This window comes from Notolabrus celidotus, chromosome 12 (assembly GCF_009762535.1).
Source record: "Notolabrus celidotus isolate fNotCel1 chromosome 12, fNotCel1.pri, whole genome shotgun sequence".
Classification (NCBI taxonomy): Eukaryota; Metazoa; Chordata; class Actinopteri; order Labriformes; family Labridae; genus Notolabrus; species Notolabrus celidotus.
In genome coordinates this window covers 4811638-4828062 of record NC_048283.1, presented here as the reverse complement: position 1 = coordinate 4828062, position 16425 = coordinate 4811638, and the positions used below count along the sequence as shown (strand labels likewise).

General features: G+C 37.0%; 1 protein-coding gene across 1 annotated transcript in view; it reads left to right on the top strand.

The window, feature by feature from the left end:
• Window positions 1-9947: 9947 nt before the first annotated feature.
• LOC117823553 (retinoic acid receptor beta-like) overlaps window positions 9948-16425 on the top strand; it is a 29236-nt gene continuing 22758 nt past the window's right edge. Inside the window, exon 1 of the mRNA XM_034698776.1 lies at window positions 9948-10630. Within this exon, the coding sequence (XP_034554667.1) occupies window positions 10465-10630 (166 nt within the window). The 5' untranslated portion in view covers window positions 9948-10464. The remainder of the gene's footprint in view (window positions 10631-16425) is intronic.

Below are 16425 nucleotides of genomic sequence, written 5' to 3'. Positions count from 1 at the left end.
CCCAAAGTATGTTTTAGTTCTGTTTCTGTGCGTGTTTGCCTGTGAAATTTTGAGCATAAGCCAATTAGCGAGTATGATAATGACTAGTTAATTAAAGTAGTGATGTCGGATGGCATATTTCCAGAAAGAGCTCTACAAATTCTCAAACTTCCTCAAATTAAACAGCAATAAAACTGAACTTCTTCTAATTGGCACAAAATCTACATTAAACAAACTCCATAATTTCTCTATTCCCATCGACAACTCACCCCTGTTCCCCTCCCCCCAGGTTAAGAGTCTGGGTGTCATCCTCGACAGCACCCTCTCCTTCACCTCCCATATCAACCACGTCACCCGGTCCGCCTACTTTCACCTCCGCAATATTAACCGTCTCCGTCCTTCACTCACTCCCCACTCCACTGCCATTCTTGTTCACAGCCTCGTCACCTCCCGTTTGGACTATTGTAACTCCCTTCTGTTTGGTCTCCTCCACAAAACCCTCCATAAACTTCAACTGGTTCAAAACTCAGCCGCCAGTATCATCACACGCACCGCCTCCATCCACCACATCACACCCATCCTGCAACAGCTCCACTGGCTCCCCATCACACACCGGATCAACTACAAAATACTTCTCCTCACCTTCAAATCCATGCACAACCTCGCCCCTCCATATCTCTATGACCTCCTCCATACTGCCACACCCGTCCGTACCCTCAGATCCTCCTCCTCCATCCACCTCACTGTCCCCCCTGCTCGCCTTGTTACCATGGGGAGCAGAGCCTTCAGCCCAGCTCTGGAACTCTCTCCCACCAGACCTTCGCAACACTGACTCACTCCCACATTTTAAATCAAAACTCAAAACTCATCTGTTTAAACTGGCTTACTCCATCTGACCACAACTCCTCTGTCCATTCACTTAAAACTTTTTAAATTGTGTTTTATTTACTGTTTGCTATTTAAACTCTGTTTGTTTTTAATGTTGTAAGGTGACCTTGAGTGCCAAGAAAGGCACCTATAAATAAAATGCATTATTATTATTATTAAATTAAAAAGGAGCCAATGCCTGTCACGTCTGTTAAAGACAGCAGCTTCATCAAACAAAATGTGATGATGATGAGTGAAATAACTGTCACCTGTGATAAATCTCAAGGCAGAGCGAAAAACAGAGGCCATCCAAACAGACAAAAAGATGGCTTCCACTACCTGCTTCCTACACAGCATGTGAAAGTGTATTCTGTTTCTGTACACATATCCTATTATTGAATCAATGTGAAATTAAACTTAAAGTGTTGATCTAGCCAGATACTTAGATATTTACACTGAGATATCCTTCAATTTTATGACCTCTGAGAATGTGTGGACTGCTTTCTGCCTTCTCACTGGCTCTAGTGAAGAACATATGTATTAGTTTTTTCTGTGTTTAGGGGACATTTCAAATGAATAGATACATCTTGCAGTTTGGAAAGCGCTTGCTGTTATATTTCAGCGGCTCACTCTAACATTTTGGCAAAGAAGTGCAAAACTGTGTCATCAGTGTAAACATGGGCCTCACAGTTTGATAACACAGATGTTACACTGTTGATATACTGTAAGTTGTGAATAGGACAGGCCCCGATACAGAACCCTGTGGAACCCCTACGTTTCAGTTTAGGCTACATCCACATGTAAATGGACATTTTTAAAAACAGATGATTTTATCTCTACTTTCAAAAAACATTTTGACCACACCAGATTGATTATTGTAACTTTTTCTGTCCACACACACTGGAGAAAATGCCCCTCCAAAAACAAGAAACAAAAAAACATATTTCACAGTACTTTTACCTTGAAATAAGCAAAAAAATCTGCCAATAGAACAAGTGAAAATTTTCTTGGTAAGATTTCTTAAAATAAGACGTAATATTTAGAAAACTGTGATCTTAAAATTAGCAGGGAAAACTAATTTTTAGCGATATTTTACCAGTATTTTAAAGCTTAGTGTCTCAGAATAAGACAGGAATGATAACAATTAGTATTTTTTCACTCAAAACAAGATTTCTGCACTAATACATTTCATGTCAACTTCTTCATTTGAGATATATTCACCTTAATTTAAGTTGTATTATAGCGGTACTTCTCTAGGTTTAACACCATCTTGTACTTGAAATAAGATTACAAAGTTTAATTTGAGCATTTTGAGATATAATGTCTTCTCATAGTGAGCTGGATATACTAATATTCAGTCATGTTGTTCTTTAGGATAAGCCAGCCATGCTCTAAAGTAGGTGTTTCATTGTGTGCATGTAGTTTGAGGATGTCTATTTTTATCTGATTTAGAAGAAAGAATGCCTGAAAACTGTAACCCACCCTTAAAAACAACAACTTTTCTTTCTTTCTTTCTTTCTTTTATCAATGGAGCTGTTTTCTGATAGATTATCCAATAAAATGAATTAACTTAAATCAAGTAAAGGGTTTTAATCCAGATTATCCGTCTTCTACAAATAAAATCTCAGCTTGAAAAATGTGTGAAATTTTAAAATAAACCTTGTTTCTTTTAAATTACAACTCAAAACAAGATAATTTCAAGATTGTTTGACTTAATAAGATATTTAAGATGCATTGTCTTAAAACAAGTCCCTCTATCTTGCTCAAATTTATCTTAAATCAAGTGGGAGAAGACCTTTTCACTAAAAATGAGACAATTTCACTTGGTAGGTTTTTGAGTTTTTGCATTGCTCCCTGTCTTTCTCCTTCCTGTTCTCCCTTCTCTCCACCTCGGTACCAGCTAATTGTGTGATTGGTGTTTGTCTTCCTAGAGCAGTGATAGAGTGTTTTTCTTCAATGCCTCGTAGGTTATTTGTTGTTTTGAGTTATCTTTTTAACTTCAAAATACCGTTGATCATCAGCACGTGTCTGTACAGTAGATACAGCCTGCCGTCAGTCAAATCATCTCCTTCAGTTGATCCCCAGACAAAGCCTTGTAGCATCCTCTTCAGGTAAATTAGACAAATACAAAAACCGATGACCTTGCAGGTGATTTGGAACAAGGGAGTGGTAATTCTAATTTGCATTTGTTTGTTTGTTGTCTTTGTCTGTGTCTATCTCTTTCTTGGGCTCATATTCCATTCAGGATTAAAATTTGACAAACAGATAAATCAGGTAGGAAAAATAAGTTTCATGCAGCTCCGCACTATCTCCAAACTCAAATCAATCTTAAGCACATCAGACCTGGAAAAAGTAATTCACGCCTTCATATCATAATGCATTGATTACTGTAACTCCTTATACTTTGTTATCACCCATACCTCATGATCTCGCCTTCAAATCGTCCAAAATGCAGCAGCTAGGATTCTGACAAGGCCGAAATAGATTTTAAAAACCTTCTCTTTGTTTATAAAGCACATGGTTTGCCCCTCTCTTACATTTTAGAACTCCTGTCTCCACGTCACTCTGTCATATCACTTAGATCTTCTCACCAAAATTTCCTGTCTGTCCGAACATCAAGGACAAAGAGCCTTGGGGACAGGGCATTCTCTATCTGTGCCCCAAAACTGTTGAATTCTTTCCCTCTCTCTTCCTGTGTTTGTGTTGTTTTTATTTCATTTTCTCTTTGTTTTCCTCACTGTCTGTTGTAAAGCACTTTGGATCAACAGTGTTTTGTGTGAAGTGCTATATAAATGAAGCTGATTTGATTTCTTCCTACATCTGAGACAGGACAGTCTCAGTAAATGGCTTTAACATGAGTCTGGTTCTGTTCAAGGTTTCTGCCTCGTAGAGAGGGATTGTTATACTCTTACCTTCATGCTGGGTCTCTGTAAATAATATACCAAAGAGACTAGACCTGCCCTGTGTGTAAAGTGTCTTGAGATCATATTTGTTATAAATTGGGGCTATATACTGTAAATAAAGACAGACTGATTGATTTACAGATTGAGGAAAGACTCTCTAGCAGATGCGATGTTAAGGTTTTCTCTTTATTATAAGGATTTAAGGTCAGTGAGGATAAACAAAATATCTGTTAGTGTTTTACTTGAAGTTGAAATCTGTCTATTTAATCTGTGTTTGTTTGGTAGAAGTTTATGTTAGGTCCAATGATATAGGATAGGATAGACACTTTATTGTCATTGCAAAAAGATACAACGAAACTTCGTTTGGCAGCATTTCCATACAGCAGTTTTCAAGCTATCAATCAATAAATACAATGTAAAAAGTACTACAATAAATATTTACCTATATAAAAATATAAATATGTGCATTCGTCGCTTTAAGCAAGTGATCAACTGACAGTTATGTGCAGTGTGCTGTCAGCAAAAGTGGCTAGTCAATAAAACTGTATTTTGGGTGTAGGGCTGGGTCACTTGTTCTGCAGTATGTCCACCGCTTTGGGTTTAATAAATGCTATTAAAAAAATCTGTACTGTCTTTGCAGTGTGCCTTTGTTTTATCCAGGGCATTCAGGAATGTGAAACTCCACTTTGTCCCATCGTGTCAGGGTTAAAGTTTGGGTTGCAGAACAGAAAATATAATCCTCATAGAGCAAATGTGAAATTGTTCCATCATGCATCTGTTAATCAATCAGCAGGAATGGTCGATCAGTTCTTTCATGTGCTTATCCTTTAGAACATTAAATTCAACTTTGAAGAGGATCTCAACTTAAACAGAGCCTTTTAAACCCTCTTTAGTATTTGTCATGCCATTGCTGCTTGTGTGACAGTGAAAATAAAGAGATATATTGCAGTAATAAATAACCCCTCAATGGTGCCAGGCTCAGGGTAAAGGTTTACAACTGGTTGTAAAGAAGCAAAAGGAAGGCTGAGGATCTAAAAGGTAGTTGGTCATTAGCCTCCCACATACCATTTGGTGGAACGCCAGATTTGTACAAAGCCTGCTTGGGAAATAAAGTTTGGAGCAAATGAAAGAATTTGTTATCTTCAACAAAGCAAATGTATTTGTGTTTGTGTGTCTTCGTACACTACCAGTCAAAAGTTTGGAAACACCTTCTCATTCAAGGGTTTGTATTTATTTGAATTATTGTAAACACTGTAGATTAATACTGAAGACATCAAAACTATGAAAGAACATATATGGAATTATTTAACTAACAAAAAAGTGTTAAACAAAGCAGAATATGTTTTATATTTTACATTCTGTAAAGTAGACCCCTTTTTCCTCCATGACAGCTTTGCACACTCTTGGTCTTCTCTCAGTCTGCTTCATGAAGTGGTCTCCTGGAATGGTTTCTAATTAACATGTGCCTTGTCAAGAGTTCATTTGTAGAATGACTTGCCTTCTTAATGTGTTTGAGACCATCAGTTGTGTTGTTCAGAGGTAGGGTTAGCACACAATGGAGAGCCCTATTTGACTACTGTTGTAATCCAGATTATGGCAAAACCAGATTATTTCATAGTTTTGATGTCTTCAGTATTAATCTACAATGTTGAAAATAATTAAAATAAATAAAAACCATTGAATGAGAAGGTATGTGCAAATTTTTGATTGGTAGTGTATATCTACCTAGACTTTGACCTAATCATATTAAATAAAGTGTGTTGTGTATTGAGTGTTTTTTCTAACTGGATGTGAATATGGCACAAAAACATTTAAGACACGATCACATTGCTATCAAACTGTATTCAACCATCTTTTAATGTATAACTGACCTGCTAACATGTGCGAAACAGAGACATGTCAAATGTTAGCAACAAGGATGTTTTGAAGCAACAAATTCCCCATGGCTTTACAATGGAAATTTTAATTCCAACTAACCAACTCAGCAAAAGGTCAGAAAACACTTTAAAAAACATCAAAATTTGGCAGAATCCATTAACAGGCACTACAGCCCTGACTAGTGGCAGGTGGCTGAGCTACAGTTTAGACAATAATGAAAATATTAACAATTCCTTCAAACGGCAAGTAATTCTGTTGCAGACTGGCAAGTGTGTCGACTTTTATCTTCAAGCAACCATTTTTGATTCTGCAGCTCTAATGAAACTAAGACTTGTGAATAAAAATTGTTCTGTGAAACATACAGCTTACCTTTGTGCTGCTTGTCCAAGGCCGTTCAATGTGGGGAAAAGGCTAGGTATTTTTAAAAACATTTTTTGTTTACACCTTGTAAACTACTGTTGTGTTGTCTTCTGCATTGGCTTCAATACAGCTGGAGTTTGCTGCTTGGTCTTTACAAGGTCATACAGCCAACTACTGGCCTGGCTTGCATCCTCAAGCATTTCTGTTTTAAAAAAGGTCTGTTCTTGTGTAAACAAGACCTTAAACTTCAGTAAGACAAACTTGTCACAAGCTCTATATTTTCATTCTGACATACTTATTTTAACTGCCCTGCCATCATTAGCTACAAAGCACTTTTGCAACATTGTGATGAGAAAACAAAGAAACAGTGTTGTTCTCAAATCAGTCAGAAACAAAAGCATGTATCTGACTGCTTGGTGTTCTGATCGACTGCAAGGCCTCTGTGCGAATCACTGCTAGCTTCCTTCACTGCTCAGCGCTAAGTTTCCCTTGTGTGCACTCAAACTTTATTCACAAGACATTTGGTTTAGTGACAGACACAAGAATAAACATTTCAGAGACTGTATTGTGAATTTCCAACAATTCTCTTTCTTGATTGGATGGGATGTTGGTAAATCCAGCTTGGGTCCAAATGCAGCTTCATACTGGGCTCATTATTGAAGCACAGTCCTCTGTAAAGAAGTGAAAATTCACAATAACATGTTTGTGTTCTGTTGCTGATTATTTCTTTTCTATGCAATGAAATGTAGCTTCTTGTTCACCATGGGAAGTTCACTTTTTGCAAAGTTTTGAACATGCTTGACAAGTTATTCTGTGCAAATTGGTAAAGCCAAAAATGAGTGAGCCACTGTTATACAACACTTCTGCTGTTTTGTTTTTACTCCTCATGCCTCTCACACTTCTGCATTGATTACATGTAATCACAAACTGTGACACCAACATTATGCCATTGTTGCATTTAATCCAGAAGTACAAAGCTGTAGTGTTGGTGGATCCTGGTTACAGCACTGCAGCGGATCTCAGTGTAAAAGATGCTCATATTAGTAAACACAACATCCACATAACTTCAGCATACTAGCATCTACTAACGAATGATAGCAAAGACAAATGCCTGAAAGAATGAAAGGATGATGGGCTGGAAAAAAATGAGAGTGGTGCTTAGTGGGACAGAGGAAAATAGGAGGATGAATGAAGGAGGAGAAAGGAGGACAGGAGAAGACTGCACTGGGAGGGAGGTCCAGCAGGAGCAGCAGGCTGCAGGAATGTTTCACATGCCTGTCCTCTGGATGACCTCGCCTCCCTGGAGTGTGGGAGATACTGGGAGTAATTAGCCTCCTTTAACATTGGATCTGTGCTGCCTCTATGCCACAATGGGGTTAGCAGTGGCATTGAAGGAGATCAAGTGTATTTATATTTTCAAACAGAATAGCTTTCTTCTTCTGCACCGCCTGCTGCCTGTATCACCACGTCCAGTTAATCATTTTCAGGTTATGTTTAAAAACGACTGCATATGTATTTCATTTTATTTTATACTTTATGGCAGGAAAGTAATTCACAATCATTCCCAGTTGAAAAATGCTGTAAATTAGATCATTATACTGAAGTGGAACAGATTTCCTTCCCCCACTCATCCACCAGTCTCGCAGCTGACCTACTTTATCTTCAAGCAGATTTAATTATGGATCCTCCAAACTGCAAATAATTCTCACTTAAAGTCAAGCATTAAGAATTGAAGTGGACGTGCATAAAGAGAAACGGGGGGTAAAATGTATTGATTTTGTGAAAGGCCACATGGTTTCAATCATGAAATGCCAATACTGGAACATCAGTGTCATCTGCTTTGCTTTGATGCCCTTTACTTAAACAGACAAGTGTCCCTTTATGGTAAACCATAAATCCAGAGTTAAAGCATTCAGATACAAAGGTCTACAGAGCATGTTTACCCACTGTTGGAGGAAATTCCTCTTCTGATTCTCATAAAAATCCTTTGAGTATTCTTTTATCATTGCACTGACCTTTGAGTTAAAAAAGGTTAAAAAATCTCTGTAAAATATGAAGGGAAATCCATGCAAAAACAAAAAAGCATCAAGCTGTGGTATCAAACAAACAACTACAGGCAGCCATTGAACTTTTAAGACCAAAAAAGGTTCACCAGAAGAAGACAAAATTGCAGCAGGAGAGCTTAGTGTCCTGTGTCCGAATTTTATGTTCATTTGGTCAGTCTGAACTGGCAATAGCCAATAATGAAATGAAAACTTTAGAAAAACAGAAGGTCATCGAGCATTTTCTGTGCGGTCCCCTACGCTTTAGAACAGGGGCGTCCAACTCATTTCAGTTCAGGGGCCACATACAGCCCGAGTTGATCTGAAGTAGGCCGGACCGGTAAAATCATAACATAATAACCTGTAAATAATGACATATCTACATTTTTCACTTTGTTTTAGTGCAAAAAAGCACAAGTACATTCTGAAAATGTTCACATTTAATGAACTATCTTTTTACAAAAACAGCTGTTGTATTTTTTTGCCATGATGAGTCTCATAGTGGGGGCTGATATTTTACTCTTTAAGCCTGACACACAGTGTAATGTTTACTGCAAAAGAACAGATAGATTGTAATAATGAAGAAGGTAAAGTTGACTCTTTTGGACCCCTCTGCTCCAGCTTGAACAGTTTGCTTGCTGGACAGTGTTGTAGTGCTAGTTTTAGTAGTTAGTGGATCATCTTATAGTGCTCTAAAAAGTCTTTATGAATCTCATCTGGATTATGCAAACAGCAAGTCATCTATTTTCTCACTTTAAAATAAAAAGTCCTGAAAAAAAGCGCTGTTCAGGTGCGCTCCATCAACACTATGACTTTATGTGTCCCTCCCCAGAGGACAAATCTAAAAAAGCAGTTACTTTTATTGAAACATTTCAGCCGGATTGGAACCTCTGGCCACATGTTTGACACCTCTGCTGTAGAATGAAGCTAACACACTGTCGTCTCTTAAGACACTTTCAAAAACTCACTTCTTTAGACCTGCTTTGTTTTGGTTTTATGGTTTATTGCTTTCATGCTTGTTTTAATACTGCTGTTAGATAATAATATGTTCCTAATTACTGCCTACTGCTTTTCAAAATGTGTTTTAAAGTGCTTTGTAATTTGTTTTGAAAGGCGCTGTATAAATAAAGTTATTATTATTATTAAAATCTGTCTGTCACACTCCATCATCTCATCCCAAACTGACTCTCTTGACTGCTGCTGGCATTATAATGCATAATATACTGTATTATAATTATCTTTGCCATATAATATTATTTTATATTACATTATTATTGTAACTACAACTCACGGTCATATTACATACCCATATTTATTTTTATTTATTGCTTAATTTGTCATTACCAACCATAATCACACCATGTCAATTACTGCTATTTAATCTAAATTCCATTGTAACATTGTATATATCTAAATTGTATTCTAGCTTTATGTATCTATTTTTATTTTTACTTATCTTATTTAATTCAATTCAATTCAATTCCTTGCCATTTCATTCAATTCAATTCAATTCAATTCAATTCAATTCTATTCTATTCTATTTTATTTTATTTTATTTTATTTTACTTATTGAAACTTCTTCTTGATTGTACTTATGTCTGGGTTGCTGTAACAACTGAATTCCCCCCCCCAGGGGATCAATAAAGTAATATCTTATATTATCTTATCATATCTTATATTACTATTACTGTTAACATTTAAAAAAAAATACACATTATTTTTCCTCTTAGGATGTTTTAATTAAAAAATCCAAAAAAAGACAGCTATGGCCCACTCTCCATCTCTGCTCCATGCTGTGTTGCATTCTGGGTAATGTAGGCAGTAGGATTTGTCAAGGAAAAATGCTGTGTTTGCAGTTTTGCTGTTTATATTTTGATCCTTTTTATAAATAAAATTGTAATTTAGAAAGGCTTCTATACTTTAATTAACAGATATTAGACTCTAACTTCAGTAAAGGACTTCAGAGCTCGCTTCAGCCTCTGCTGGTGATGTCAGACGGCGGCTGGGTCATGGGGAGGTCAGCAGCAGAGGAGGTTCACAGAGAGTTCAGTCGCATACATTAGGTAACACCATCGCTCGCTCTGACATAACTAGTATGAAGCAGGTTGAGTTGAGACATTCGTCAATAAAGAAGAGATAAGAGGAAGAAGTCTTGGGACAAACTTTGTTATGCAAAACCATACAGACCTGGATGAGTTTACGCACGCGCTCGCTCTCTGTCTGCGCGCTGCAGTCTGACGAGCGTCAACAAACAATCTCTGAGCGCTTCGAGAAGATCATCTAGGACTGCTGTTTCTCATCGCACACGCCTCCCTGAATGTACAACAGGCATGTTTCCCTGCTAAAAGTAACCCGTGAAATCTGTCATCAGAGAGAACCCGCCCCGCTGAGAGGACTTACCCATGCGGACATCATCTCCAGACTGAGACTGCATCATGTTCGACTATCTGGAATTTCAAGCTTTCGGTCCGGGAGAAATCATGGATTTCTACACCACATCCAGCCCTGCATGCATGTTGCAGAAGCAGGACCATGAGGATTTGGCAGACTACTTCCCCGAGCTGATGGAGGCAGACTGGCAGCAGCACCGGTGCTCGCAGTGTAGGTGGAAAAACTGTTGTTGTGGATGAAATGTTTGGACCGTCGTGTCTTTGGTCTCCATTAAGGAAAAAATATATATTTATTATCCAAACAAAAGCCAGTTACGTCAAGAGAAGTCTGTGTTTGTTATTTTGCACTATATTATTGATGTTATTGATTTTGCATCCATAGATCCTAAAAACTGAAATCTCTGCAAAACAATTTCCATTGTGTGATATTACGCGTGAAACCTTTAAAACAAACTTTAATCCCCACATCTGCTCAGTGGCATGAGTAAACCTATTTACATTTAAGCTCAAGTGGGTAATATTGTAAAGCATTAGGGTGCACTCATATAGATATATAGACACTACTGATTTAAAGAAAGGTAGGATAAATCATCCTGTCATTATTATTTACACCTCATTTCATACAGCTCATTGCAAATCATTGGGTGTCTTAAATCACAGATGACGTGATAATGAAACTATGCAGATTTACACAATCTGAGGATTGTGCTTATGAATTACTACAACTACTTTAACCTTCTCTGTTATGTTGCAGGTCAGATTAGCCCTTTGTAAAGTCTATTTTAGGCAGTATATGCCTTCCAAACCAGCTAAATGCAGCATATAAATCTGGGCAGCATGTGACAGAAGAGGTGTGTTAATTTATCAAAATCACTTCATAAAAAAATTAAATAAAATCTAAATGTAAAACAAAATAAACCAAACCTATTGTATTTATATTTAGGGCTTTCCAATTTACATTAAAAAAAAGTTTTAACATGAATTGCAATAAAAAATGAGTGAGTTATCCTCATTGAACCATGATCTGTGAGGATTAAAGAACACCAATGGACCAAATCTTGATTTAAATGGTTAGTAATGGAGTTAAGAATTAGATTTTTAAAAAAAATGTGTATTGGGATTTTTTGGGGTTCTGACACTTTTGGATAATTGAATATGCCCCGGGTCAAATTGACCCAGGAACATTATTGCTGTTCCAGAGAAACGGACATAACAGGAGGGTTAATATTAAAAAATAAAACCTTAAAGGTAACGAATGCACTTTAACCCCTTCGGACCCTGCTTCCATTGGAATGGACACCACATGTTTCTGGCTCTAAACCGATAAATACTGAGTAATTGAAGGATGTCAGTAATGCTGGTTACTGATTGGATCCTACTTATCCAATTACCATCATATCATGACTTTGAGCACACTCTGAGAGATTGACAGACATCGGGCAAGACAAGCATAGCAGAGCCACTCAAGAGAGAGAGGAGTAAGTGTCCTTTTCCAATCCGAAATATTAATTTATGTTCATGCAAGCCAAAAAAAATTGCTCTCAATATAATTTTAATGGTTACAAGTGACAGTATTTAAAGTTATTTTGAATATACCTCATATCATTAGTTAATAGGATTTTTCAAAAGTCAGGAGTTGGTAGACATTAGCCAACACTCACTTATTTAGTGTCACCATGTAAAGAAGCAAAACACCTGTAAGCTTTTCATAGCTGAAGTATGATATCATAGTTTATTTAGTCATGTTTATAACATTTTAATGGGGTTTTTTTGCACATAATGTTGAAGACTTCTTTGAACGTCTTGTAAATGGAGAGTTGTCCGAACTTGACTCCTTGAATTTTGATAATGAGGCAGATGAGACAAGGAGTGAGATAGATGGTACGTTGAGAAATGAAGAGTATTTTTATATTCATGGTATGAACTTTTCATCAACTTTATGTCTTATATGTAAGATCTAAATCACATGGAATGCATTAGAATACATAAAATCAGTTAAAAATGTGATTATTTTGGTATTAGATTCAGAGAGGGACAGTGGAGAGGTTACATGCATGCTAGAAGAACTTGAGGTGGCAGCTGAGTTTGAGATAGAGGAGATAGAGAGTGTAGTGGCAGAGGATCAGGAGGAGATGACAGTAACCAACAAGGACGAAATCAAGTGGCATCACAAGCCATTCATTGCAATCATTGACACTTCCTTTGAGAATCCTCCAATTCATGAGAGACATCCAATGAGACCCTATGAATACTTCAAAGAGTATATTCCAGATGAAATCTTAATCTCAATCGTAAAAACAACTAGTTCAGGAGAGATCAGAACCCCCCAATCGGTTGCCACCTTGCTATGGTAGTGGTGAATATGCCAAGAGTCTCCATGTACTGGGAAGCTGGGATGGACATTGGTATTTTTCAAAACGCCATCTTCTCCAGTTCAAGTCCCAGTTCCATTCCAAGTACATGTGTGATGAGTTTATCAGCCAACTATAAGAAAGTATGGTAATTCGTTGGAAGGTCCATGATAGCTTACTGAAGACAAAACTGACTTTATTTTAGGTAATGTTATCTACAGACAAACATCAATCAAGTTCATGTGCATGTTCAGACCTCTACACAGACTCACAGATATGGAAACATCCAGTTCCAGGTGTTAGGTTATCTAGGATTTTACATGTTAACCCTCAAAGAATAGACGGCCTGGACACATCTACCGGGTCAGTAAACGATAAATAGGAATACACCTGCTTTTTCCACATAAAACGCCTAAGATAATACAATAATAAATTGCTGTAACTTGCTTAGTAAAGGTTTGATAGTGACACAAATTCATTTGGAAGTCTAAAACACCTAACTACAACTTTCTAACAAAACAAAACTTCCTGATGTTTTGTCCCAGTTCACAGTAGAAAAAGAAGGCCTACATTTCCAGACATTTAAAAAAAAAACTTAAGTATTTTCATCCATTATCAGACAAACAAATGTAAAACTGATACCTTAAATACAGCACAGTGAAAGATAAGGTTCTCCTGAATAAAATGATGTATGGCACTTGATGCTGAGTGCTTCAATAGGTTAGAAAAACAAGATGAATACAGGAGAGTCTGGCGCCCCCAAAAATGGTCTAGGTCTTTAAGGGTTAAGTCACACCGAATTGCTATGTGAAAAACCCAACCTTATTTTTCTTAAGTTTTTATGACATGTGACGGCCATCTAGTCGGGGTGTCCATTGTAATGGATTGTAATAGACATGAAAAATTACTAGTAAAGCATGAGTTGGCAGAATATTTTTTTCCCCATGTGTTTCTTTGTTGGAGAAGAGTTAAAATCAGTTGTATAAAAAAAAATTGCCCAGCAGAAAAATGCAGATCTGAATACAACTGCAAATTAATTGTTTAATCCAAATAGATGTAACATATAAATCATCATTATTGTATATCCAGGTATAAAGTCAGATATCAAGTTTATGTGTATTAACCATTTCAAACAAATAAGCTAGGGTAAGACAATTTATAAAACTGTTTATGATAATGCACAAGAGGAATTTAAAGTGATCAAATGTATTGATACATCAAATGATAGAGCTAGAAGCCATTTGCTGTCAGTAATTCAAAAAAAGACAACTATGAAGAAAATAGATCTTACAAATTATAAAAAAGCTTAAATACAATTAAAAGAAAAGTTAAAAGAAAAGAAAGGCCGATGGTTTAGTTTTGAAGATTTCAGCTGTGGAATCAGGTGTTGGAGCTTAAAGTGTTAAAGAAACTAGGGGAAGATTTTTAAATTGTACATGAGAAGTGACAAGACACAATGACATTTTTTACATTTAAATAATCAGTGAAGAAATGTACCTTCTAAAGGAAAACTGTATGTAATGCTGCTTAAGTTTTATTATGTGGAAACATCCTGAGAGGTTTGAACATTATACAGGCCTTGTAAGCAGATATAAATGTCAACAACAAAAAACTATATAGGCACCCATAAAGGGTGTCTGGTGTATAAACACACCACGAGAGTAGAGTAGAAACAAGTTTGTGGTGACATAAAACATCCTTTAAGGAAGTTAATGTCATTGCTCAGCGATCAGCAGAACACACAGCCCTCTCTCTGAGCACAGGGATGTTCATGAAGGTGTTGTGGTGGTCTGGACAAGGCAGGCTGGCAGGCAGGGCCGGTCAGCTTGGGGTCACTGCGGGTTCACCGGACGGTCACCAGCTCAGGAGGTCAGAGACTGCAGCCAGTGCTGGAGAAAGTCCTCAGAGATGCTGAAGTGAAAGTGTCATAACAGTTAGAAACAGGCCAGTGAGAGTTTATGTTGAATATTTATCCAGATGCCAGATAGATCATAGATTAAAAAGAACATTATTTATAGAAAAGCATAGAAAAAGAAAACAAAATAAGTAAAATAACTTTAACATAATTAAGTGAAGTACTTTAGTAAATGTACTTTGCTGCTTTAAAGGCTCAAAGTATTCAACTGGAGAAAATCAACATTAAACTAGTTTTATTTTCACTTTTTGATGACTACCTTTGAACAGCAGTCTGTTTTTTTATGAGGGATTGTTAATCAGAATCAGAAATACTTTATTTATCCAGGGTATCCAAGTTTTTTGAGCTATCTTCCAACATGTTATATTTCTGTCATATAAAGATTAGATCATACAACAAAAAGGAAACACAGAGGGGGGAACAAGTACCAAAACACTTCTCTTAAACATAATAGAAATGAAGAGATAATCCTGACTTGTAACATTTGGTGAAAAGATTATTTGAGAGAAAATTAATGGCAACTTTTTGTATTTGAACGTCTTTCCTTTTATGAACCCTCCTGTTATGTTCGTTTCCCAGGAAAAGCAATAATGTTCCTGGGTCAATTTGACCCAGGGAATATTAAATGATCCAAAAGTGTCTGAACCCCAGAAAATCCCAATAAACATTCTTTTAAAGTCATTATTAACTCCATTACTAAACATTCAAATTAATATTTAGTGCATTGGTGTTCTTTAATTCTCACAGATCAAAGTTCAATGAGGATAACTCACTCGTTTTTTATGAAAATTCATGTTAAGCCTTTTTTTAATGTACATTGAAAAGCCCTAAATATAAATACAGTAGTTTTAAATGACAGATATTTTTGTTTATTTTATTTTACATTTTGAATTTCTTTCATTTTATTAATTTCTTTTGAGATTTTTGAACTTTAAAATGGGTCAATTTGACCCGCAACATAACAGGAGGGTTAATATGAATATATTTCATGCAATTGGTATCAGGAAAAACAACCAATTTGAAAATCACATTTTTTACTCCTAAAAATGGAGAGCATGTTTCAGTTAAGGCTTATCGACTAACTGAAAATGATAACCAGCTGATAAATCAATAATGAAGTGCTTCAAAAGAAAGTGCATCTAATAAAAAATGTGTGTGTGAATGTTGCATGATCCTGGTCAGGGTTATGTCCATCCAAAAGTAGAGCAGGACTCCCCTTTGTTGTTATCAAGATGACCATAATTAACATTAGGCAGCATGTAGCGTCACACAATGCATCGTCTATACATCAAATAACGCCACCTAAATTGGGGTGGGGGGGCAGCCTCCTCCCCCTTCTTCAGTCAAAATCAGTTACACCGCCCTACCACACACACTCTCTGTTTCTTCCCCCTCCCTCTCATCCGTCAGCTGGGCCTGTGGCATGCTCCTGCATTGTTTTGTGTTGGGAGAGAGTTCTGGCTCCTCGGCTGAAGGGGGTTGGTGTCCTCGTGTGACCCGCTAATTCAAGGTTCAACCGGAGGCCACGGGTTCAAGGAGATGTAGATGTGCAATTTTTCTCGTTTTGTCCCTTTCTCAGAAAGTCTTTCTTCGTTTTGTGTCAGCGGTGGAGGTGAACAGAGAGCCGGCAGGGAGGCTGAGCGAACCCCACATACTGCAGACTCTCCTCTGAGAAGTGGTTTTAAACTGGGAGGGGTCTCTGTTGTTAATGTAGTTGAATCACACATTGAACTGGAAAAA